Source organism: Nyctereutes procyonoides, unplaced genomic scaffold, assembly GCF_905146905.1.
Source record: "Nyctereutes procyonoides isolate TBG_1078 unplaced genomic scaffold, NYPRO_anot_genome, whole genome shotgun sequence".
Lineage (NCBI taxonomy): Eukaryota > Metazoa > Chordata > Mammalia > Carnivora > Canidae > Nyctereutes > Nyctereutes procyonoides.
Genome location: NW_026575136.1, coordinates 14,843,980 through 14,868,871, shown reverse-complemented (window position 1 = coordinate 14,868,871; position 24,892 = coordinate 14,843,980). Strand labels below are relative to the sequence as shown.

At 46.4% G+C, this 24,892-nt stretch overlaps 1 protein-coding gene across 9 annotated transcripts in view; it reads right to left on the bottom strand.

Moving 5' to 3' along the window:
* LOC129495450 (formin-like protein 2) overlaps nt 1-24,892 on the bottom strand; it is a 260,043-nt gene that overhangs the window by 98,984 nt on the left and 136,167 nt on the right. For all 9 annotated transcript variants that reach the window (XM_055302975.1, XM_055302977.1, XM_055302974.1 and 6 more), the window contains exons 2-3: nt 20,394-20,477; nt 1,576-1,656 (exon numbers count right to left, since the gene is read on the bottom strand). In XM_055302975.1, coding sequence (XP_055158950.1) covers nt 1,576-1,656; nt 20,394-20,477 — 165 coding nt within the window. The remainder of the gene's footprint in view (nt 1-1,575; nt 1,657-20,393; nt 20,478-24,892) is intronic.

Sequence of the window (24,892 nt, the reverse complement as noted above, 5' to 3'; positions counted from 1 at the left end):
GGCCCCAAGCGGCTCTCCCTACAGCGAGCGAGCGGGGATGCAGCTGAAGCATTCTCCAGGGGGTTCTTATTCTCCCCTAGAGTCTGACGAAGACGGGCCTCGCTGAGGGTGGATGGCACCGCACATGGCGGGGGCACCCGCTCTGGGCACAGACACCGACCCCTGTGCCTCACGCAGCCCCAGACAGGCGGCTGGAGGCCGGGGTCCGAGCCACCCAGCCCGACGGCCTACAGGCTGGAGGATTTCTGAAAGTATTTCTCAAGTAGAATCTTGCTGTTCCTTCAAAAAAAAAAAAAAAAACAGCCCCAAATACCTCCTGGGTTTTTTCTGGGTCGTGCTGGGGGTAGAGGTGCCTTCATCTAACCCTCGATGATCGGCTGGAATTGAGAGCTGCTCTATCCTTGGGGAAGGAGACGAGGAAGAGGCAAGAATGAAGAGGCTGTCTCACCAGGAGGCCCGAGCGAAGCTCTCGCAAGACAAGAAACATATGGGAGCCCGGGGGTTGGGGGGGGGGGGAGGCGGGGGTTGGGTTTGGGTCCTTAGAGTCAAGGTACATTCTTAGAAGAGGAGGCCACGCCGCCGGCCAGTTACATACAGCTGGGGCCGGCAGCAGAGCCCACCGTCGAGTCTCATCACCCGGGTCGTATTTCTTCCATGGGTCTCCTGCTAAGCACAGGACGAAAGGCCGGGGAATGTCCAAAGGGAAGTGACAGCTGTTCTCGTTCACTTGGTCTTTGTTGGAAGGGGGCGGCGAGTCGGGGTGGGGGGGTATTTAGGGTAGAAGCTGGAGCTGAAGATCCGTAGACTGCTACAAGAGCCCCGGAGACAGTGGGAAACGCGAGAAATGTGCGTTTGTCCCTCGTGAGTCACACACCGAGACAATGGGGGGCGGGGGGGCTCAGCGCCAGGCGTTGTTGCTGCGGCCTGAAGAGCAGGAGCCGTGGAAGGTCAGCCATGAGCCCTGAGCCAGGACAGCCCGCCTGGCGATGTCGCAGGACCCCTCCTACCCGCGGCCGTGCCAGGCTGCACGCTCTACCACAGGGCAGTGGCTCAAGCCAATTGTGTGGCTGCACAAAGCACGGCTTGTTGGGCAAAGGGGAAGCCGGCTGGGAGTGGAATCAGCACCTCTGCTCACCTCCGCGGGGCCAGGGAAGCTGCTGTGGCACCAACGCAGGACGGGGCACAGCTGGGATGACAAAGCCCCCGTGATCGTTCAAGGCCTCCGGAAACGCACTGAGGCACGAAGACAAGTACTCCCTTTGCTACGGCTGCTTCTCCAGGGGCCCAAACACCTCCCGACCGGACTCACTGCCCTGCGTCATCGGGAACGGCAGTGACGCACCGGCCACCAGAGCTATGGGACTCCCCGCCCGGGAAAGCACTTTTAAACACGTCCTCACACGAGCAGGACTGGCTTTCTCCTCCGTTTTCTCGTGGTGTCTGTCTCCCGAGACGGGTTTCCTGGAGGCTCCAGCGGAGGCCACAGGGCAGAGGAAGGAAGGTCCCTCTAACGCAGAAGGATCCTACACGCTACTGAGGAAGTGACCACAAAGCATGAAAACAAACCTATCTCACCTTCCTGGTTACAGCTGGATCCAGGTAGCCTTTGAGCTTCTGAATGTATGTATGGGGAGGATTCTTCACCTGGAATCGTTCCTGCAGGGAGCACAAAAGTAAAAGGCATGAAAGCTACGGAGGCATGAGCACGGCCCCACTCCACCACGGTAATCCCACTAACGCAGCTGACGTGCACCCACCCCAGGAGCGTGGCCCTGCAGATCGTCCTCATGCACCGATGGCTTTAAATCTTTACCAAAAATGTGATCGTCCTTGCTTTGCAAAGGGGAAAACTGAAGCTCTGAGACATTCGCTACTTCCCTATGATGAACCAGCTCATGAGTGATGCATATGGATTTGGGCCTGCACCTGCCCCGTTCTGGGGTCTGTCCCACCGTGTCCACGGGGTGGAACCGGACAATCACTGACAAGTCTTACGCTGAGGCTGTGGGTAGAGGTATCACACTGAGAAACCCGCGCCCACGTGTTTCACGTTTAATAGACCCTAACGTCCAAAACTACGTAATAAGCAGCAGTAAGAAATCTGGTAAAAACCCAGATGCCCACAAACCATACAATGGACACGTATTTGTATTATGTTCATATAATGGTATATATTCCAACGAAAATACACAAAATGTACTGCATGTAACCGTATGGATGGGTCTTACAAACCTGATGTTGAGTCAAAAAGAATGTGATTTTACAAGACAGAGAAAATTGAACTTTAATGGTTAGGGACCCATCCATAAGCTGTTTTATTCACTGACACGTAACATATATATCAACAGGGTGGGGGAAGGGAACTACCCAGTGATCCCAAGAGGTTACAAGGTTCTATTTCTTCACCCACGCGGTAGTTACACGGGTGCTGGCTTCATCCTACTGGCTACGCTATTCTTGGGTTTCATGACTTTTTCTGGACCTACGCTACATTTCACAGACACAAGTTCAAAGGAATCAGCTCTAAAAGGGAAAACTAAGATTCATCACGAAATCAAAACAATTCTCATCAGGGTCTCCTCGACCTACAACCTGAAAAGATGTTTTTCTAGGAATTCTTTTTAACCTGATCACTGCTTAGGTCACAGTGGAGTTTTTGAGTATTTCACAACACTGCCAACTGGCCAGCACGTTTCAGCATGTGTTTATCCTCTGACATTTCCATTTCTCCAACACAGGGAACTGCTACATCTTCCCTGGTCCCCTCAGGGAATTTAGAAAATTTTTCTAAATTTTCTCCCCGCCTTGCTTGCTTACAGATTTAAACAGGCTGAAAGATCATCCCATTATTATCAAAAAAAAAAAAGATCATCTTATTAGCGAAAACATGAGTTTTGTTGTTTCAAATGCTTTAATATAGAGGGAAGGGACTTGACACCTGTCCGTATTTCCCCTTTATTTGAAAATGATGAGGAATTTCATAGTATATAAACTGAATCTCAACAGAGTTGTTAATAAAAAAAAGATCAGCATGTTATTTCTAATGTTTTAAGGATTTTACTTATTTGGGAGAAGGAGAAAGCACGAGAGGGGCAGAGGGAGGAGGAGAAGTAGGCTCCCCAGCTGAACAGGGCACCCGATGCGAGGCCCAAATCCCAGGACCCCGGAACCATGACCTTAGCCAAAGGCAGATGCTTAACCTACTGAGCCTCCCAGGCACCTCAACGTATTATTTCTAATTATCTATCCCCTCTAATTTTTTAACCTGCAAGTAATTTCTAAATAACAATTCACAAATATTTGACATCTCTAAGGCCATCAAATGGTCTATGTACAAAGTCTTTTTTTTTTTTTTTTTTAAGTCACCATCACTTCACTTAGGGACCAGACAGGATCCAACTGTCACGGGGCTTTAGCAATAGCTCTGCTGAAGACTAAAATAATCACAAAAACCTCCCAAAAATGAACCGATAAGCCATCTAGAAGTCAGTTATTATTTTCAACCTTGTGAATAATAGCTAATGCCAGAGATATACTAGGACATCAAGAAAACTTATGCTTTTTAAAAATGCGATCCAATTATCCATATTTAAAATCCCTATGACCAGGGACAATTCAAACTGTGCTCCCTTCTACTACAGCAAACACCTCCTACTTCAAAAAGGTCCCTAATACGTGAAACTCTATGAATTTTAATTCTGGCTAATGTAGCAGTTACTTGAAGACCTAAATTTGAATCTGTGGACAGATTCAAACTGATCTTGAACGGATTCAAACAATATCTTGCTGGAAGATATCTAATCATTGTTCTTTTAGGCAATTTCTTCACAACAGAAGAAGGGTATTTATTAAAATAACGAGATCTGGGCATGCCTGGATGGCTCAATTGTTTGAGCGTTTTTTTTTTTTAATTTTATTTATTTATTCATGAGAGAAACACAGAGAGAGGCAGAGACACAGGCAGAGGGAGAAGCAGGCTCCATGCAGGGAGCCCGACATGGGACTCGATCCCAGGAGCCCGGGGTCATGACCTGGGCCAAAAGCAGATGCTCAACCACTGAGCCACCCGGGCGCCCCGAGCATCTAACTCTTGATTTTGGCTCAGGTCATGATCTCAGGGTGATGAAATCAAGCCCCGTGGGAGGTTCTACTCTGGGTGTGGTGCCTGTTTAAGATTCTCTCCCCTCTGCCCCCTTAGCCAAGGTGCCTTCTCTCCCTCTCTCTCAAAAACTAAAATAACGAAATCTGGCTTACTAGCACATGTAATACGTAGGTATTCACTCAATTAGCGAACCCCAGTTCTGACCCTCAACAAACACACCTTTCTCCATTTCCTGCTGAAGACTGTGGTGACCCGGGAGGCTTTCTCAAATATATGCATCCATTGGTCCTGTAAGCATTTCCTTTTATTTATTCCCCTGAAAATTATGAAGTCTACGATTAATACATACTTTTCCAAATGTGTTTTCCCAAAATTTGCTGTTGTTCTAGTCACATTTTCCACTTGCCTGAGTAATTTACTAATGTAGTTCCAAAAACAGAACATGGAGAAGGCTGATGCTTCACAACACAGTAAGTCCACATTCCATCCACTACACAGAAAACTCAGCCTGCATCTAGGGACGGAAATAAAACTGATACGGAGAAAAGATACAAAAGCCCCAATAATTTCCCTAAAAACTTGGAGGTGTTTGTCTTGTCTCAAAAGGAGCGACTGTTTGGTTTATAAACCCAGCATCTGGCTCACTGAGCCTCTTCTTTCTGTGTCTTCAATATGGCCATTTGGACAACAGAAATATCTGGGAGGACACCCTGGAGAACGTCAGCACCTTGCCAAAACATGTCTACTCTGAAGGACTTCAGAAGGATTACTGGCATCATATTTATTTAAATTAACATTTTTTTCCTCTAAATATCAGAATTTTAGTTTTGGCACCAAAACCTGTGAATGCTTTGGCTGGCAATTTTCCATCACCATCACTTCCAGATCTGCCATATCCCCAAGGGCTAGTTTCTAGAACTAGTTACGTGCTTGCTCAACATCAATGATGCGAGTAGCTTAATTAAATGAGGGCTTCATTTAATTCATAATGAATTAATTCATGAACTCGAACTTCATTAATTCATAAATGAAGTCCTCAACTTTGGTCCCATTATATAGAAATATACTTTAAAAAAAAGATTTTATTTTTTCACTTGAGAGAGAGAATGCGTTCAAGAAAGAGAGCACAAGCGGGGAGGAGGGGTAGAGGGAGGGGGAGAAGTAGACTCTCTGCTGAGCAGGGAGTCTGATGCGGAACTCGATCCCAGGACCCTGGGGCTGAAGGCAGATGCTTAACTGACTGAACCACCCAGGCGCCCTAGAAATATTATTCTTAGGGATAAAAAATATTCTCCAATCATCGTGATTTGCCAATGTGAATCGATGTCATCCAGAAGAACTCTTGAAATACAGATTTCCTTGTAAACGTCTAATCACAGAGCATCCCATCACCCTGCCCTCCTGCCATTTATCTCTTTGTGTGATGATGAAACTTTCTCCAAGAAATATTTCTAGGTTGAAAAGAGCAATTGCTCTGGATTTTTAGTTATTCTCCATATGGATTCAAAGCAAAGAAGCCGAAGTTATTTATCCACATTCAGGACATTGGGCCACAAGCTACACTGGGCAAGTGTGGGAGGGAACAAACCTGGGGTCACAGAATCTTCTTCCCCCAGGGAAAGGCAGGCCGCCGCATGCAGCCCCTCGCCTGGATGTGTCTGTAGTCCTGGAAGCCTCACGACCCTACATTCTCCTACACGGGGACCTTGAGAGCCTGTTTGGAGGCTTTAGCAAAAAGTGCAGCTATTCATCCGCCCTTGAGGGAAGAAGGGTGCTCCCCTATCAGGGAAGGTCCTCCTCTTAGACCGAGAGCACGACTTACAGAGGGACACACAGGAGTGGTAAGGGATCCAGGGAGCGGCACATCAGAGGCAGGTCACCCTCACGTCCAATAATCACAGAATCTTCATTAAGCTGCTGCATCAATTGCCACTATTTTTTTTTTTTTTTTTTTTTACCAATTAGACATTTAGAAATTAACTTCCCTGGTAATGATCTGAAAATTTCTTCTCGCGGCCAAGAACAGCTCCATTAATGCAAGCCGAGGACACAACTGCCTTTCCATCTGGAGCAGTGCTTTTTGGCTTTCAAGCATTATTCACTGATCTTTGAGTAACAGTTTGCTGTATTCTCCGGACCTCTTAACTTACTCAGGCCTGTCTTTCTGGCAAGTAGATAATACCTCCTTTTTTTCTAGAAGAGGAAAGTGAAGTTCAGAGATGAAATGACCTACCTTAAATCAGACACATACGCATCAGATCAAAGATTCAGACTCAGGCTTTCTGACTCTCTCTGACCCTTGTTCTTTCTACACCGTAGTAGGTGCGCTTGTCTTGCTTTTAAAGAAATAAAAGCTTTTAAAGGGGTACAAACATGTTCTATTTTTCTTTGAGTTCCAGTATACACAAGAACGAACACTTGGCACACAGTCCTTGATAATGTCCAAAGAATTAAACTTCTTCTAAACGTCATCTACGACTCACATCTCTCATAAATTAGGGCTAAGTGTTTAAGAGTCTGCAAGCATGCAAAGCGATCGTACACGCTGCGCGGGGCGTGCATACGCTGAAAGCTGCACCGGGCACGCGTGCACGGCTGGTAAGCCTCTGGTAAGCTGGGTAAGCCAGCTCTCCTGGCTCTGAAACTGCCTAGTGACCCCCCTGATGACACATTTCTCACTGACTCAATCTACTAAGGTTCATGCTAGCTAGCCTCCCTGCCCCGTTGCTGGCCACCAGTAAGGTCACCCTGCCACGCAAAGGCCTGCCCTGTAGATAAGGAAAAGACAAAGCATTTGCTGGATCCCACTTAATAACTAAGTCAACTGCAGCCCAAACTGGAAAACCAGGTCATTCTTAAGGAAACTGGGTGAAGGGGCCGAGATAGGGACGCACTGAGGGAACTGGGTAAGTCACAGTCAGGGGAGCTCATCGGCTACGCCGCAACACAGCCTCTCTCACCAGACACAGATCTGAGCAGTTCAACTGTTTTCTTTGGAGCCTTCCTCCATGTCCTCCTTTCTCCACCTAAATCTAATAACGTTTGTCATCGAAAGCCTTTCTGGATAATAGTCTGGAGTTGGGCGCTCCACTCAGCCAGCAAAACATTTCTGGCCCCTCGAGTCCTCTCAATCCATGTGTATAATTACATGAGAAATTATTTGAGGTTAATTTGGTGTCAGCTGGACTCATAACAAGTATGTTATAAGCATTTCCGCTCCATAAATTGTGTTTGGAGAAGCAGCTCCAAAAATCAAACACAATTTCATTGCAGTTTATCTCATACCTCAATATTCTGAGGTTACAGGAAGGAGATCATAGCAAGACAGCTGAAAATCCAGGAAATCTCTGGGAAATGAATGGCTCACGGGGGGACACACTGAGCTTCTTCCCTCTTTGGGACTGTCGCAGGGTCATTGGCTCCATTTCAGTAGCGTGTTAGCAGAGCTACCGAAATTGCTTAAACACCCTCAGGGCTGAATGCGAGGTCACCATCATTATGCCATTATTAATGTTTTATTATTCTGCTCCTGCAATAACTTTTAGATAGTGAAAATTCAAAGGACTCAGCTCTTGCACACATAAGCTCGCTACACTTGAATGATTTTTTTTCTTTCTGGAAGCTGGAAATAGTTGGGCTTCCTTTCCCAAGGCTAAGTCAGCAAACTGTGGTCTCTAAATGAGCCAGAATTACAACCAGTATCAGCACCACTAGTGCGTACTAATTTGCAGCATTTAGCTTCGCGCTAAATGCTCTTCAGAGCTCTGTTGACAGGAATAATCCAAGTCCTCAAGGGGTTTGCCCTCTAAAGGGATAATGCCAACACGGGTGCACGGGGGGAATAAAAGACAAAAATAGAATACCACCTTGATATTACATATTGACAGAAATGAGTTACACAAAGAGGACATTTTAGAGAAAATGAGAAAAACTATTAGGGCTCTAGCTCCTTACAATCTAAGACGGCCAACAAGGCAAATTCAGACAAGAGTCCGATGTTGCCCAACCAGAGGCGGAGAGCGCCCAGCTGTGCTGCTACTTACAGGTCCTTGTGGTTATTACTGGAGGAAAACACTTTGCTACATAAAGCTCCCTGCCTCTGAACACCTTAAACCTTGCTATCACAAATAGGTCACTACTTCCAGGAAGTAATATGAAAAACACAAAGGCTAAAAAAAACATTTTGACCATTTTATTATTTCACTCACCAGAACACATGATGCAAGACACTGTGTAAAAAGGCAGAAAACGAAACAAATTCATTCTTAAGCACTAAGTCTGATGTGTGAGGCACAGCAGACGTCACCGTAATACAATGCTGAGGACGACAAGAGCCATATGGGATCCTCTAGAAGTTCAAAGAAAGGTAAGGCTCTTTCCAGCGGAGAAGATCAAAGAAACTTCCCTGGAGAAAGCGGTTTCTGCATTGAGTTTTAAAGGGCAAGCCGCGTGTAGATGTCCTGGGTCGGAGTGAGAGGCAGGAGACAGAGGAGTTTTCCAGATGGGAACAAGGGGACGGAGGTAGAGGAGCGTGGGGAACGTGTGCTAACTCGGGGTTTTACTGGGTTCCAGCTGAACGGCCAAGACTAGCAGGTAACTTGGAACAGACAATGGCAGGTGTGAAATGAGAAGTGAGTACGGACGGGAAAGGCCACGGGCGCTAAGGACACCTGAGCCGTGCGGAGGGTACGGTGGGCTCGGCACCCCGGCCCCCTCCAGCCTCAGCTTCAAGCGCCATCCACTTCTGTGCCAGGCTGGACTTGAGGGACCCGGCGTGTCCCAGTCACTCCGCAGCCATCGTTTCTGGGGGCCTCGAAGCATTCCTCAGCTCAGAATATGAAATCATTGTCCTGGTCGGAGAGGACAGCTTTCCAAGGGCTCCATTAGAGCTCTCAGGCTGGAAATAACTTTTGGTGAGACTTGTCCAAATAATTTCCTTTATTTAGACTAGCACAAGTTTCTTCTGGTTCAACAGGTCTTTCCTAAACAAAGTATCCCATAATTCATTCCCTAATATATAATATTAATTGGGCTTATTTAATTCTGTTCATGGCTCATCATTTTTCCCCGATTTAAAAGTGGCTTTAATTCATTAGAAAGGTCATGCATTTATTTATTTACTTACTTATTTATTTATTAAAGGTCATGCTTTTAATAAAGTTTATTATCTCATGTCGTCCTAAGCAAAGACTGAACCATGACCGGACCAGACAGGTAGCAGCGTTCATAGGTAGGGTTATCGCTATTGAGGAGTTAAGAACTGCATAGTGACTAAAGACTGGATTTATACTGGAAAACCTTTTATCTTCAAATCTTCATTCTCTCCCTTCATGAACCAAAGCTTTCCCTTCTTTTAGCTTGGCGTTTCTTAAAATATATGCTACCAAAAAACCAGCATCTGAAGCCACTGAAGATGCTTGCTAATTTGCATTCTCCTGACTCAATTCACCGCTCAAAAATCCACATTCTCTTAAATTCCTCAAGTAGGTCCTTTCGTACACTAACACTTATTAATCACTGTTTTCAATTGCAGCTCCTACTCCGGATACCTAAATCCCTCTCCAACGTGCATGTTCTTGTCAGGCAAAGACTTTGGAACATTTTTAGTTATATTTAAAGATACAGACTTACATTATTAAAACTATAGTTACAATCTACTATTTCATGAAACTTTTACAAAATCCCTAGAGAGCATTCTTCCTCTAAAAAAATGCAAGGGGTACAAACAAGCCTTATTGCTTCTTCATTTAAAAAATAAGAATATGGGCAGCCCGAGTGGCTCAGCGGTTGAGCGCCTGCCTGCAGCCCTTGGCGTGATCCTGGAGACCTGGGATCGAGTCCCGCATCAGGCTCCCTGTGTGGAGCCTGCTTCTCCCTCTGCCTGTGTCTCTGCCTCTCTGTGTCTCTCATGAATAAATAAATAAAAGTTTTTTAAAAAATAAATAATGAGAATATGAAAACCCTTCTCCCCTATAGACAACATACTCCAGAAACCTTACTTAAGGATGCCTTCTCAAACAGCATCAACATAATGAAAAGCTCCTAAGTCTCCAGGGCTAACCATGTATCATACAAACAAGCATGGGTGAGGAAAAGAAAAATAACACGGTTCTGATCTTGATCAGGGGAAAAAAAAAAACAGCAGCAGCTGCCTTTGATGTCTTGCAGAAACCATCGAGATAAGAGTGCTAGTATTTTTCGATCACTCAAGAATATGAAAGAATGCAAACTCTATTATTTTTAAAAATATTTTTAAGATTTTTATTTAAATTTCAGTTAACAGTGTAATATTAGTTTCGGGAGTACCATTTAGTGATTCAGCACTTCCATACGACACCCTATGCTCATCACAAGTGCCCTCCTAAGCCCCATCACCCATTTCACCCATTTCCCTCACCCACCTGCCCTCCGGGGACCATCAGTTTGCTCACTAGTTTAAAGTCTGTTTCTTGATTTGCCTCCCTCTTTTTCGCCCACTTTGCTCATTTGTTTTGTTTCTTAAATTCTCTATATGAGTGAAATCATATGGTATTTGTCTCTCTCTGAATTATTTTGCTTAACATCATACTCTCTAGCTCCATCCAGGTCATTACAAATGGCAAGATTTCATTCTTTTTATGGCTGAGTAATATTTCACTTAAATGTATATACACCGCGTCTTCTCTAAGAATGGCAAATTCTTATGTTATGGATTTCTGCCTACAGTCCTACTAACTGGATTCTCCGAAATTTCATGTGCTCCAATTCAGTGTACAACCACGTGGCTACACAGTTACACGGTCATGAGAATCTCAAGAGGTGCTCGCTGCAGTGAATGGGTTGTAGTATTTGCAAAGGGTATAATTTATGGCAGAGAACCCTCGAAGTAGATGGCAGGCACATAAAGGGGTGGAGAAGGAAGCTGTCTTCCACTCAAGGCGACACCTGCCTGATACACTCAAGAAAAGCATCCTCACGAACAGAACGTAAGGACTAAAAATTGGGAGTCGAGCCATTAGGTCTAAATTAGGTCCTTACCACCTGCTTTCATTTACGTTAGGCGTAACAAATCTGCCATCTTCATCCAAACCTCCCTGCCTCCCCACCCCCAACACACATCCCAGGTTCCTAGACACAGAAATATTCACCTTTTGAAACATAGGAACAATAACAGTGTGTGCTAACAACCTGAAAACTCTTAAAGCCAAGCTTTGGTAGACTATTGTATGGTTTATCCTTAGATCTTCCGTGATTTCAAATTTAACATCACTCGCACAGACACATTCACCCGTCGGTCATCAACCTCATGTCTTTGTATCCTCAGCTCACAAGAGTAAGACAAAAATAGTTTTAACCTGTGACCACACGGTCACCATTATTCATTAGATCAAGCTCTCAGACAACACCTGACCAGACTGGCTTGAACAGGAGGTGGAAGAGGTTCGTTCAAAACTGGTCCCTGCTGAGGACACTTGCTGGATGAGACAGAGACACATGCACCTAGTACCCAGTATATTATAGTGCTCACTCCATGGGGTTTTAGGTGGGACTTGGGAAGTTCTATCTGAAACTATGAGCACAGCCATCGACAGCCAAGGGGTTGAAGAGAGCTAGTAGTGGCTTTAGGGATAACCAGCAAAATGATGGTATTTCTAGAACCCACAGATGCTACTGCAAGCCACGGTCTAGTCCACCATGTGGATACAGAATAAAGGCAGTCTCCACCCCCTAACTACAGCTCTCCATTCCTTACAAAACCTGAACTGTATTTCGAATTCACTTTTTTTCCTTATCTCCCTGCACCCTCCAACACCCATGGTCTAATGAAAAATCAAATTTTCTGCTATTTCAGTGAAATCATAAAAATGCTGTTTTACTACTATCGTGGAGATAAAGACCCCACAGGGACGCCCGGGTGGCTCAGTGGCTGAGCGTCTGCCTTCGGCTCAGGTCGTGATCCCCGGGGTCCTGGGATCAAGTCCCGCGTCGGGCTCCCTGCATGGAGCCTGCTTCTCCCTCTGCTCCCGCGTTGGGCTCCCTGCATGGAGCCTGCTTCTCCCTCTGCCTGGGTTTCTGCCTCTCTCTCTCTGTCTCTCATAAGTAAATAAATAAAATCTTAAAAAAAAAAAAAACCACAGACACCTTAATTTCCCCAATGACTTCAAAAAATAACTTCTTTTACAACACTTACTTGCAAGTTCATTCAAGATCTGCCATGAATGCTACAGATAGTTGGGGATAACGCAGGGTCTGAAAGCTCTCTGTTAAACACTCAGTCTTTGCAGAATTTACTTTTAAGATGATGTATTATTTTTTTTCAACTTCCTTGTTTAAAAGATTCAACATAGTATTTTCGGGGGCACTATAGTCCTAGCATCTAGCACATCACTCTCCTCAGTGTGTCCTCATTGGATCATTTACCTAGTGAAGGGACTGATGAAAAGAGCCACGCTGTGACCGAGGTCATCCCGGCACTTTTTTCAAAATGACTTTTCCAAACCATTTGGGTACTTTTTAGAACACAGAAATTTTCAGAATTTTTTTAGTGTCAGCTCCACCACTTGTTGGATAACTTCCATGAAGCTGTTTGACTTTTTGGTATGTGAAAGGTAAACACACACAGACCTCCACGGCAAAGACCAGGAGTTAAATGTTCACATGTTAAAAGAATGTGAAGTTGTATCTGTGCTCCCTAGTATAAATTCTTGGCTAATTCACCTTAATATGTCACTTACATTATTTTCTAAAAGATGGTGTCAAAAGTCAACTTCAGTCTATCCGTGTGCATCGTCACATTGGCTAGATGATTTCTCATTTCCTATAACAGCATTCTCAAGTTCACAAAAGATGCTCATACAATAAAAATCTACTTCGCATGACACAGTGGAGTTCTGTCTAAGACAACTCAGGCGACTAAGGAATTTCAAGGGTGGGGGGGATAGGAGGTGGCAGCGGAGGATCTCCAACTCCACTTGCATCGCCAGGCAAGAACGCAGGTAACGTGATGTTCATTTTGGCAGAAGGTAACCTAGAAGCTTGAAATCCGACTGAACACTGGGCTTCTTATTTTAGCTGTTGATGCCAAACAGCACTTCAAACAGAGTGTTTCTATCAAGCTGCCAAAACCAGGTTTAAAGTTTAAAAAGGAGTAGCTCACCCCGTCTTTAGTCTACCTTCCCATATTGTGCCCCCGGGGGGTGGTCAGCACCTTTCTCCCCAGTACAAAAATCCTAGGACCAAGAGAACCTCTGGTAGTCGAACAAAATAACCCCCCTTCTAGGTCCAGATTCAATTTTCCACAACCCCAGAGATACGAAATGGGAGACATCTCAACATGCAGGGAGCTGGCATCTGCTCCTCGGATTGCGTCTCCGGCATTTTAGAAGCCAGGGATCGGGGACCGGCGTGCACCTTAATGGAAGGGAAACTTTGCCTTCACGGGGGAAAATAAAAGAAACCTGCTCCCTCTTTTTTTTTTTTAAAGATTTTATTTATTTATGAGAGAGACAGAGAGAGAGGCCGAGACCCAGGCAGAGGGAGAAGCAGGCCCCACGCAAGGAGCCTGACCCGGGACTGGATCCCAGGACCCTGGGGATCACGACCTGAGCCAAAGGCAGATGCTCAACTGCTGAGCCACCCAGGGATCCCCCACCTGCTCTCTTTTTAACAGCAACTAACCTGATACCTTTCCTCAGATTTGGAGACTTTGAGAAAAGGAAGACAGCCCTAAGGTGAGATGTTGTGTTTTAAATTCAGCAAAAACATTACGTCCCACAGCCAGTTCGTGCCGGGCACCCTGCGGGGGCTCAGGACAAATAAACTGGTTCCAGGGACCATTTGACTCAAATGATTTTCCAGACTCGAAGCATTACATGAGGCACCTGTTTGGGGAAAACTGAGATCCATACCCTCTCAATTTTCTCTTCGCTTTCTCTTGTCTGCACTATTAAGTGCTTCTTGGGTGGATAAATTAATGAGTACATAATAGAAGGCGTGATGCCAAGTCCAACCTAGACCGGCCAAGTTGTTGCACTGTCAGAAACGGCAACCATGGCACAGACTGGCTCCCAATAAGCGTGGTTCCCCCCCACCCCACCCCACCCCCGCTCATTCACCGAGGCCGCACCTCTGTGGGTCCAGCCGGTGAGGAGAGTCGGACGTGACGCTGCCCGCTGGCAGGCCGGGTGCAGGGACCTCCTGGGGATACCACAGGCCCACTCGCCCCCCGGTGCCCGGAGACCACCGGAGACCACTGGAGACCACGCCGGGCCAGGCTGCGGCTGCCCGCAACAAGAGCTTCCCCCGACCACCCGGGTAGAACCAGCCCCCCCCCCCCGGGCGGAGGACCGGCCGGGCCTGTTATCTAACGACCAGGTCACGTGAACCATCACACGTCTCCACACACGCACTTGCTGGAACTACGGCCTCCCACAAAGCCACGTCTGTGCCCTCGCCCCACACACGTGCACATCACTGTACTTGGAGAAAGGGTGTCTGCAGATCCACGTCAGGGACCTTGAGGGTGATCATCCTCACCTTCCCAGGTGGACCCCAACCCAACAGGGAGAGTCCCGCTAAGACACAGGAGAGCAGAAGTGGCCAAAGGGAGAAAAAGAGAAGGCCCCGTAAAAGTGGAGGCGGAGGCTGGAGTCATGCAACCACTGCCCAGGAGCGTCCAGGAGCCCCTGGGAGTTGGAGGGGAGGCAAGGAGGCCTATGAGCTTCCGGGAGCTGGAGGGGAGGCGGGATTCTCCCCGAGAACCCTGGGCAGGAAGAAGACCCAGCTGCCATCCGACCTCGGGCTTCTGTCCTCCAGGACCCAGCAGTGCTCCCTACTGCTCTGGCCACCAAGTTTGCGGCCGTTCCGACGGCGGCCACAGAAAACAAACACGGCAGCTATCGTCACCCTCCCGTCACTCTAAGTGAAACGAGCTTAGTAGCAGAGAAGGCATCACGACCAAGTGACTCCAATCACAGTCCTCGGTACATCTTCAATAGGGTACATTTGGGACACAAAACTGTAACACCCCAGGGCCCCCCAAGGCCAGTGCTCTCCCTGACACAGGTGCGAGGACCGGGCTTTCCCCACAGGCCAAGGAGCCCATGCGGAGCCCCTCCCGCCCTTCGGGCCCTCGAGTCCTCGGGCGCACCTGTTGGGCAGCCAGCGGCTACGGGCCCCCCACGGAGAGCCCACCTGGGGCCCCACGGATCCTCCAGTGCCCTCCTCCCGGGAGCCCTCCTCCTCCTCCTCCTCCTGGGAGCCCTCCTCCTCCACCTCCCCTCTCCTGCTCCTCCTCCTCCTCCCAGGAGTCCTCTTCCTCCTCCCCTTCCTCCTCCTCCCAGGATCCCTCCTCCTCCACCTCCAGCTCTGTCTCCTCCTCCCCCTCCCCCCGGGAGCTGCCTCTCCATCTGTGTCCCTGCCCTGCACCGCCCTCTACCCCCCCAACCCCTGCCCAACACACAGCCGGCTCTCCAGCCTCCACCCATGTCACCTGCCTGGGCCCCACTGCCTGCGTGTCGGGGGCATGAGCCATGGACCCTGGGAACACGCCCTGCCCGGGGGGGGGGGGGGCGACATGCTGATTGATGGTACCAGCCAGTTACGAGCTGCATCCCGCTGTCCTTCCCAGGCTAAACCATAATGACCCATCCTGCTTGGACACCCCCCCCTCTTTTGCTTCTTTAGAGAAAAGCATCACATCCAATGCACCAATTGGCCCAAAGCCCACGGCATATGGAAAAGGAGCGTCGCCATCAGCACAAATAACATTTGTGTTCACCGGTAACAAAATAAAAAGATGATTTTACCTTCATCTTGTTCAAAAAGACAGCTGATGAAAGTTTAGGAGGGGATTTTTTTAAGTGAGGAAATCCGTATGGAGGGACACGTGGCCCGGAAACCTTAGGTGAGGCCACGGATGAGGCTGGTAACAGACCCCACCACCCAGGTGCTGGGCCCTTGGTAAGGGCAGACCACGAATCCGGCTCCGAGCAACCCAGCAGCAGCGGAGAAAAGGAGAACCACGACCGGTCCTGTGATTCCGATCACCCACATAACAATTTTTCACTGGAACCAAACCTGAAATAACTTCACCCTAAAGCCTCCAATATTCTTGATCACATACTTCTTTTGGTATTAAATTTCTCTAATATTCCCAGTTCATTTGGTGCAGACTCCGTACTAGGCCTATCCCGGGTACCTCACGATTACCTACCTACACTATTTGCTTAAAAAAAAAATGAAATAAGCATTTGGATTCCATATAATGTTTGGGCACAAAACAGTGGGGCAGGGGCTGTCTAACGGGTCAGGTCTCAATGACAACACACCACGGTCATTGTTCTAAGACGACACATAAGACACAAGGTTTGCCTGGTATTTTCCTGGATTGAAAATCCATGGCTATGGCTTGGGGCGCCTGGGGGCTCAGTGGGTTAAGCATCTGCCTTCAGCTCAGGTCACAACCCCCGGGGCCTGAGCCCCACGTCGGGCTCCCTGCTCAGCAGGGTCTGCTTCTCCTCTCTCTGCCCCTCCCTCCCACTTGCACTCTCTCGCACACATGCGCTCACTCACTCTAATAAATAAAATATTTAGAAGGAAGGGAGGCAGGAAAGAAGGAAGGAAATCTATAGCTGCGGCTTTTCCTGACAGCATCCTACAGCACGCATTCAAACCATCAAGTATACTTAGATAATAGGTGATGACACATTCAATATAATCAATTTCCTTGAATCTTTTGATGACAAGTCGATGATAAAATAATGGTCCGATATCTAATAGCTGAGCTCTTCAGTAGCAGCAGAAGCAGCCACACCATCGATAAAGCACCTGCTCCGTGCCAAGTGTTAGTTGATGTACTTTACATATATTGCCTGCAACCCTCAAATCATTTTAAACTGCTGTGTTTTCTTTTCAAGTAGGATCCACACGCAACTTGGGGCTTTAAACTCAGCACCCTGAGATTATGAGTTGCATGTGCTACCAACTGAGCCAGCTAGCCAGGCACCTCTTTAGAAGGTTAGAGTAGCTAAGGAAAAAAATGAAGATTATGTGGCACTTTAGTTTTTAATTTTATATTGTAAATTCTTGAATACACACCGAAGTACAAAGTATACTGTGATAGACCCCAACACACTCCACCACCAAGATTCAACCATCAAGGTTTTGCACGTTCTATCCCTTTTGTTTTCCTTTATGAAGTGTTTCATAGCCATATTCCAGCAATACTCCATCCCTACGGCCGTACACATTGCTTTAAAAATAAAGACAGATTCTTATACAACCATAATGCCCAAATCAACCCTAACAAAGTCAACCACTTCTTAGATTCATCCACTAATTTCTCTGGAAAATTTTTCTGGGGAAATTTCCCCAGTTACTGCTCTTCAATTCTGTTTTTAGCCTATCTCTGTTACAAAAGCAAATATAATTCGCTATGCCATAAAATTCACACTCAGAGTGGTATGCAATTTTATTCCGTTCACAAGGCTACATAACTATCACCACTCTTTAATTCCCAACACTAAGAAATCTGGTGTCATTTCCATCACACCTACTAAACAAAACTAAAAACAAAAAAAAGTGCACATTCATTAGCGGTCACTCCCCTCCCCCTCCCAGTGCACAGCAACCACTAACCTACTTTCTCTATGGATCTTTCTACTTGGGACATTTCATATAAATGGTATTTTAAAAGCAAATATATTTATTTATTTTTTATAAATTTTTTATTTATTTATGAGAGAGAGAGAGAGAGAGACAGAGACACAGGCAGAGGGAGGAGCAGGCTCCATGCACCGGGAGCCCGACGTGGGACTCGATCCTGGGTCTCCAGGATCACACCCTGGGCCAAAGGCAGGTGCCAAACCGCTGCGCCACCCAGGGATCCCCAATCCGTGTTTTTTAATTTATTTTCCGCGGCTCATTCACACACTTGAGCCCTTGGCGAGGAAGAGAGCAGCGCGTTCGCATACAGCCCCTGAATGAGCAGCTCTTCCACAATCAGACCTCCCAGGCCACCTTACCACTCAACAGCCACGCCCCCAGTGCATGGAGCCTGCTTCTCCCTCTGCCTGTGTCTCTGCCCCTCTCTCTCTCTCTCTCTCTCTCTCTCTGTGACTATCATAAATAAATAAATTTAAAAAAAATAATTATTTTTCACTCTTATTAACAAATCACCCAGGACACCTCTGAACACTGATGGAGCCCCAGCCTGGAGCTTTCAACACGTGTTGAAGTAACTGCCAGAAAGAAACAGATCGAATGGCTAAATTCTCTATGTTGTGGCACATTAACATTTAAGGGCAATAATAAGCTGAACCTAGGATCTGAAAATCTGAAACACAATTAATTAGCTGATTTGCTCCTCTCCCAGCCTTGAGATCCCCAGACCCACCATCTACCCTAGAGGCCATGGGTGGTCCGAGGGAAGAGTGCAGCTGTTAGAAATCTTCTCTCAGCAGTAACCTGCCATTTCTGGCTGCTAGAGAGGCAAAGACTGACAACTCAACCAAGCCGGAAAGGAGCAGAGCAGCCTGACGGCCAGTGAATCCTGCAGGTCTGCGGGAGGAGGTTCCGATCTTCTCTACAGCTCTGACAAAATAGCCACTGCCTTCCTCTGCACCTGCCACTGTCACAACCTGTCACACTAGAATTACCACCCCCACTGGACCTCCCTCATTTGCACGATTCCTTTTCCTTTATATTAACTATCCCTATCATCCTTGTTCATCGTCGTCGTAAAATCATTTTTCCCCACAATAATAGGCTTGGTCAGTACTCATGAAAAATTAACTCTCAGGGAAGGAGAGTCTAAGTGTCAGCAGAATTTCACTCCTTTGCATCGTGGTCCTATAAGCAATAAGCTTCCTCTTTGGTTTCTATCTACTCTCAGTACCCAAATAGAGGGGAGGACTTTTATCATCATCTCATTACTGTTTGAGTCAGGAGCTGAGGAGAAACCACACACAATGAACACTTTAGAAGCTGCCAACTGCGAGCATGTATGTCTTAGGGTAATAGCTCTACCTATGGGCAATTAAAAAAAAAAAAAACTCTGCTTCTCTGATACATGTTGTCCCCACAATAGAAATCCAAGAAAAAAGAAAAAAGAAAAGAAAAGAAAAGAAACCCAAGGCAGCGGTGTTTTTTTTTTTCTTTTCTTTTTCAAGGCAGCGGTGTTAGGAAGAAATATAACACTCCCCAGAAATTTTCAGGGTGGTGGGAGGTGGAAACACAAGCACCCTGAAGCTCATGGCACAACATAAAAAGTTCACATACAGAGCCTGCTATCTCACAGTGACGCCTCTAAGGATTCAATCAACTGGCCCAGACCAAGCCCTCCAACAAAGTGCCAAAAAACAAAACAAAACAAAACAAAAACCATCAATTACAATGCAATACTACTACATACCCTTTAAAAGAATAGGATAGAAACGTACATACTGATGAATGTACCAAGGGGCAGAATGGACTAGTGTGTACATTCACGTATTTTAGTTTTTTTAAGACAAAAACATTTTAAAAGCTGAAAGGAAATACTTCAAGGTCTTACCAGGGAGCTCTAAGGTGGAGAATTTGAAGACCAGACAGAAACAAAATGCAGATTTTCACTTTTTATTTTATATCTCTTAATCATCTGAATTAGGAGTTAATGACAAAATGAAAACAACTTTAGAGTTGCTAAAATCTGAAATAATTTATCAGCTGAAGCAATGTTTCTTTATAAACAATTCACCTTCTCACATGACTAGACATCAATATACAGGAATAGGAAAGCCAGCTGAACTAGAAGACTTGCACTACTCTCGCAGCAGAAACTGCTGTGGAAACAGAAAAACTGGGGCGCCTGGGTGGCCAAGTGTCCGACTCCAGATTACAGCTCAGGTCGTGATCTCAGGGTCATGGGACTGAGCCCCATGTCAGGCTCCATGCTGGGCATGGGACCTGCCTTGGATTCTTTCTCTCCCTCTCCCTCTCCACCCCCACCCCTGGCCGCAGCCCCAATTCTCTCTCTCTCTCTCTCTCTCTCTCTCTCAAAACCAAACAGGTCTGAATTTGGTTTGCCTATCTGATGAGATTTCCCAGAAAACCTAATAACTAAATGCTTAAAAATAAGGGAGACAATTAAAATAATGCACAAATAAAGTAAGTCACTTCCTAGCTTTACCTCTGGTCCTGAGAAACAGGAAGGCAGAGAGTTACACAACAGAAATCCATGCATTCGTATCCTGGAAAAAGTCTACTATATTTAGGGAGGAAATCTGATTCTCTTCTTTCATTATTTCTTGATAAAAGCATCACTGTGTCTTACCTGATCGCAAATCAGTTCCCACTTCTTCTCATTATCATACTGCCGCAGTAATCTGGCTTTGTCAGGGGGTAGGTTCATAGCATTCTGTAAAAAGAAGAGGAAAGAGATACGTCACATCCCACAACAGGCTGCTAACGGGTAGCTCATGCACAGACCAAAGAATACTACAGTGGTTCTTTGAGGACTTGTTTGCAATTCCTAGCATCCATTTAAACCGAAACACCTTACGGAAGTCATTTAAACATCAAATCAGTGTAATGGGACTAGAGAAGCTCTGAAGTCCTTGCTGGGACATTCATCTGCTTTGAACTATCAGATGTGCATTTCACCAAACGTAATGCATTATTTCTTCATTTAATAGCAGGTTCCCATTCTACTTAGTAGTTGAGAGGGTATTAATTACCCCGTTATTTTTAAAGCACTGCAGCCCCACCAGACACACAACAGAAAACACCCGAAGAAAACTCAATGACCAGAACCTCTGATAGAAAGAAAACATCAATGTTTACTTTGATAAATTTAGGTAAAAGCGCACTTTAAAAAAATTTAAAATTTAAAATTTTTTTTAAAAAAACACGAAAAAAAGTGCAGGTGGTTTTTGTCACCTCTGTGAAATGAAAAACACTCCTTCAGGACATATGTTAAAATTAGCAATGACAATTCTTAGTTTAGCTATACGGTTTCTGAAGTTGGGTTTGCAGGGAGAAATTGACCATGAGCTCAAGGAAACGTCTAGACGTCGGAACTCACATAAACCTCCTTCCGTCAATACAGCACACCTTCCGTACTATTGGTCACGGATATGCACCCAGGTGCACCCCCATGGTTTTAGTCTAATGTCCCAAATGACCAATCTTACACACTCTCAAGATGCTTGGCTTGGGTCTGAGGTGAGATCTTTGGCCACAGAACAGGGCAAGTGAGAGCGCCCCAGAAGAAGTTCATATCCGTTCCCTCAGCCTCCCTAAAGTTTCCAGGCTCCAAACTGAGCTAAGGAGTCAATGTCTATTAGCTGTCGTATCTCAGCCACTTGCAGCAACACTCTAAATCATACTATCCCTAAAATAAACACCACAGATCCTTGCCTGGGGCAATGTTTGAATAGACAAAACCCAAAGGCCTTCAGCTTTTAATGCTAGAGCCCCTAGCTCCCTGGAAGATGCGGCCTATGGAGAAGCAATTCAACTCGCGGTTACTGTCTCTTATCATCCAGGGAAAGGAATGTAATAGAGGCAGGGATGGGTGAGCTATTCTGACTTAATGGCAGAGAATTAACCTCTGATAATTTTGGTAGATGTAACTCTACCATTTTCCTTTAAACTCAATTTAGCATCCAGAGTAGGATGCCTAAGGAAGTGGGCGTTACAGACGACCTACTAATTTGAATCTGATCCATCTGAATCCAAAAACCTATCTTCAGAATACTAAAATTTTTAATTACCCCCAAAGCTGATAATATAAGCAGAAGAGCTTTGGACTCCAGAGTTTTCAATGATATTGCCAAGGCTTCTCCCTAGAAACATCTAAAATGGGGAAAATGTTTTCGTATCACTTATCAACATAGAGTATGTACTTGAATCAGAAAGAACAATAACGACTCGCATTTACTTGTAATTATAATTTTTCAAGTTAAACAACCACCTGGGACAAGGTAAAAGAGGACTTCTTGTCTGTCTTTCTGAGGGAGACCAATGTTATTGACGGTTAAAAAACCAGTCCGTCATTGCTTACTTGTGCCCAAGAGACGGATTATTTCCTCCTAAACTGATTTTGACCTCCACATTAATGCTCTTGGGTGTGATTATGCATTAAATAAAAACAGTAAGATTATGAGGTAAGTTAAATGAGGTTTTCTGAGTCCTTATTAATCTCTTGAGATGTAAAGGGGATAAGAAAAAAGAATGCCTGAACTCTTCCAAGGTGTCAAGCACTGTACGAAGCACTTCACATAATCTCATGTAAATCTCCGTAACAAGCTCATGAGATGTAATTTCCCTCTATTTATAGATGGGAAAGGAGACCCGGGAGAACTTGGTTAATGGGCTCAAAGTTGGACCGTTTTCCAGGAGCAGAACACAACCTTAACTTAGTCTGTTAGGCTCCCCAAAACAAACATTAAAAATGCCTTTTTTTTTTTCTGGAAAGGCAAAATAGCAGTAACTGACTTTCAAGTGAGTACCAGACGCTCACGTAGAATTAGTTAGCATACGCCGCGACGGGAGTTAGACGCAGGCCTTGTTACTGCCTTTCCATCTAGATCAACTTTTATTTTAGCGAAACAGTCTTTCATTCAACAAACGTCTGAAAAGCGCCGCTCCTGTGCAAGCTCCGTACTGCACCGTACGGCGGGAGGCACAGAGACACGGGCCCAGCATCAAATTCCGGTGGGAGCAGTTCCACATGAACTGAGCTCATGGTCTCGAACTCTGGTATGTCTTGAGAGAGATTTTCGGAGGGTAACTTTAGAATGGACAATCTGGCATGATCCTTCAGGAAAAATTAAGAGGAGCACTAAAGATGAGAAGGACTGAGCCAGGTCGAGAGTGGACAAAAGCATACCGAGGAGAGGAAATAGCGAAAAGATGCTAAGTCAGGAAACACCCTGGCCCATCAAAGAGCTGAAAGTAGTTCACTGAAGGTGGAGAGAGAGTAAAAGAGAGAGAACAAGAGAAAGATGAGGCTGCAGAGCCGATGCCCAGACACATCGGCAGGGTAAATACCTTTATTTTGTCTGCAGGGCAACAGCAGCCGTTGAAGACCATAAGCATGAAAGGACAGAGCCAAGTTGTGTTTCACAAGGACTGACCTATGCATACAGGGTGATCTGAGTAGAGACAGCCACAGTGGAGGCAGCGAGGCCACGGGCTCAAATGAATGACGGTGGCCTGAACAAAGCCAATGGCACATCAAGTGAAATAAAGTGGACAGATGTCAAAAATAGCAACAGAGGGGTCCCTGCGTGGCTCAGTGGTTGACCATCTGCCTTCGGCCCAGGGTCCTGGGATCGAGTCCCACATCAGGCTCCCTGCATGGAGCCTGCTTCTCCCTCTGCCTGTGTCTCTGCCTCTCTGTGTCTCTCATGAATAAATAAATAAAATCTTAAAAAAAAAACACCAACAGAAATTGTTCGGTTAGATTTTAAGGGCTGAGAGAAGGCGGCACTGATTAACACTACACCTGTACGCCGAGTCACTAGGCGAGCGGCCATGTGCTCAGCACAGGAGCACCCACAGGACGTGGCGCAGATCTGCCGGAGGTGGTGAGCGGGTTAAGGTGTGAGCTGGCTCTGGGACGGCCTGGAGCGAGGGCAGCAGGCAGACAGCACCATGAGGATCTAGAAAGAGAGGCCTGCATCTCCCTGAATGAGAAGAGTCCTAAGGAGTGTTTCTGAGCTTGCTGACCAGTCCCCGGCTGGAGAAGGTGCGCAGCATCGACGCGTCAAAACTAGCGCCACGCTTGGCAACCACGGGCCGTGCACCCGCGGCCGCCCCCCCTTCCACTCACACCTGCTCAGGCTCACGCTGCTGTCCCGGGGATCCCACGGCCCGACAGGCAGACGCTTGGCAGAGGCTGGCCAAGTCTAGGGCGCTGGGCGAGCCAGGAACAGCCGCCCTTAAACCCTGTCCCGGCCGCCTCCAGAAATGCGCTCCCCTCTGCGTGACTGACAATGGGGATCGACCCCAAGTCTTCCTCGCTCCACCTCATCTACTTTGTGGTGTGTGACGCAAGGCCCTCCCCTCCTTCCCTTCTCCCACAAACACCCACAAACACCCAGTACCTGCTGGGCTTCGCCACGGGCCTCAATACCTGCCCTCTAGGAATCGGGAGAGATTCGGTCATGAAGCTGCTACATCAACCGCAGCCACAGCCCGAGCACGGAGGATGTTGGAGTTGACACGCCTAGTGGAGGTTAACGGTTTATTCCTAGACTGCACAAGCTCCAAGCTGCAACAGAGCATCCGAGGGCATTCTTGGTCTCTTTCCTTTCAACCAGGCAAACTTTTAATAATCAGCTCAAATATCTTGTGCCTTAAGAACCTTCCCCCACTACTCCGAGCCAACACACCCTCTCGGGCTCCAACAGCACGGCACAGCAGATCCGCTTGCCCAGCTCCATCCCCAGTGGGTTAAGAACCTCCAGGACAATTTCTTCCATTGACCCCAGAGCCAGGTACAGTGTATGCAAATGGTAAAGCACCACGTGGGTTGCCGAGTAAACTAATAAACCACTTGCCAAAGCCGACTAGTCCGGCAATAGCACTCAGTCTGAAAATATCTTCACTGATTCAGGGCTTATGCTTCAGTGAGTAACGAAGTCTAAACACCAAAGAATGTTTTTGTTTATTATAAAACCCCAATGATAATGTCTATTAATCATCAATGATTATCTTCCAAACAAGAACTCAAGATAGTGGAAAAAAAAAATCAAGGTCAATTCTAACAACAATTGCCTAAAAAGCAAAATGATGCTTTAGGCAGTCTTCTGCCGCACATAATAA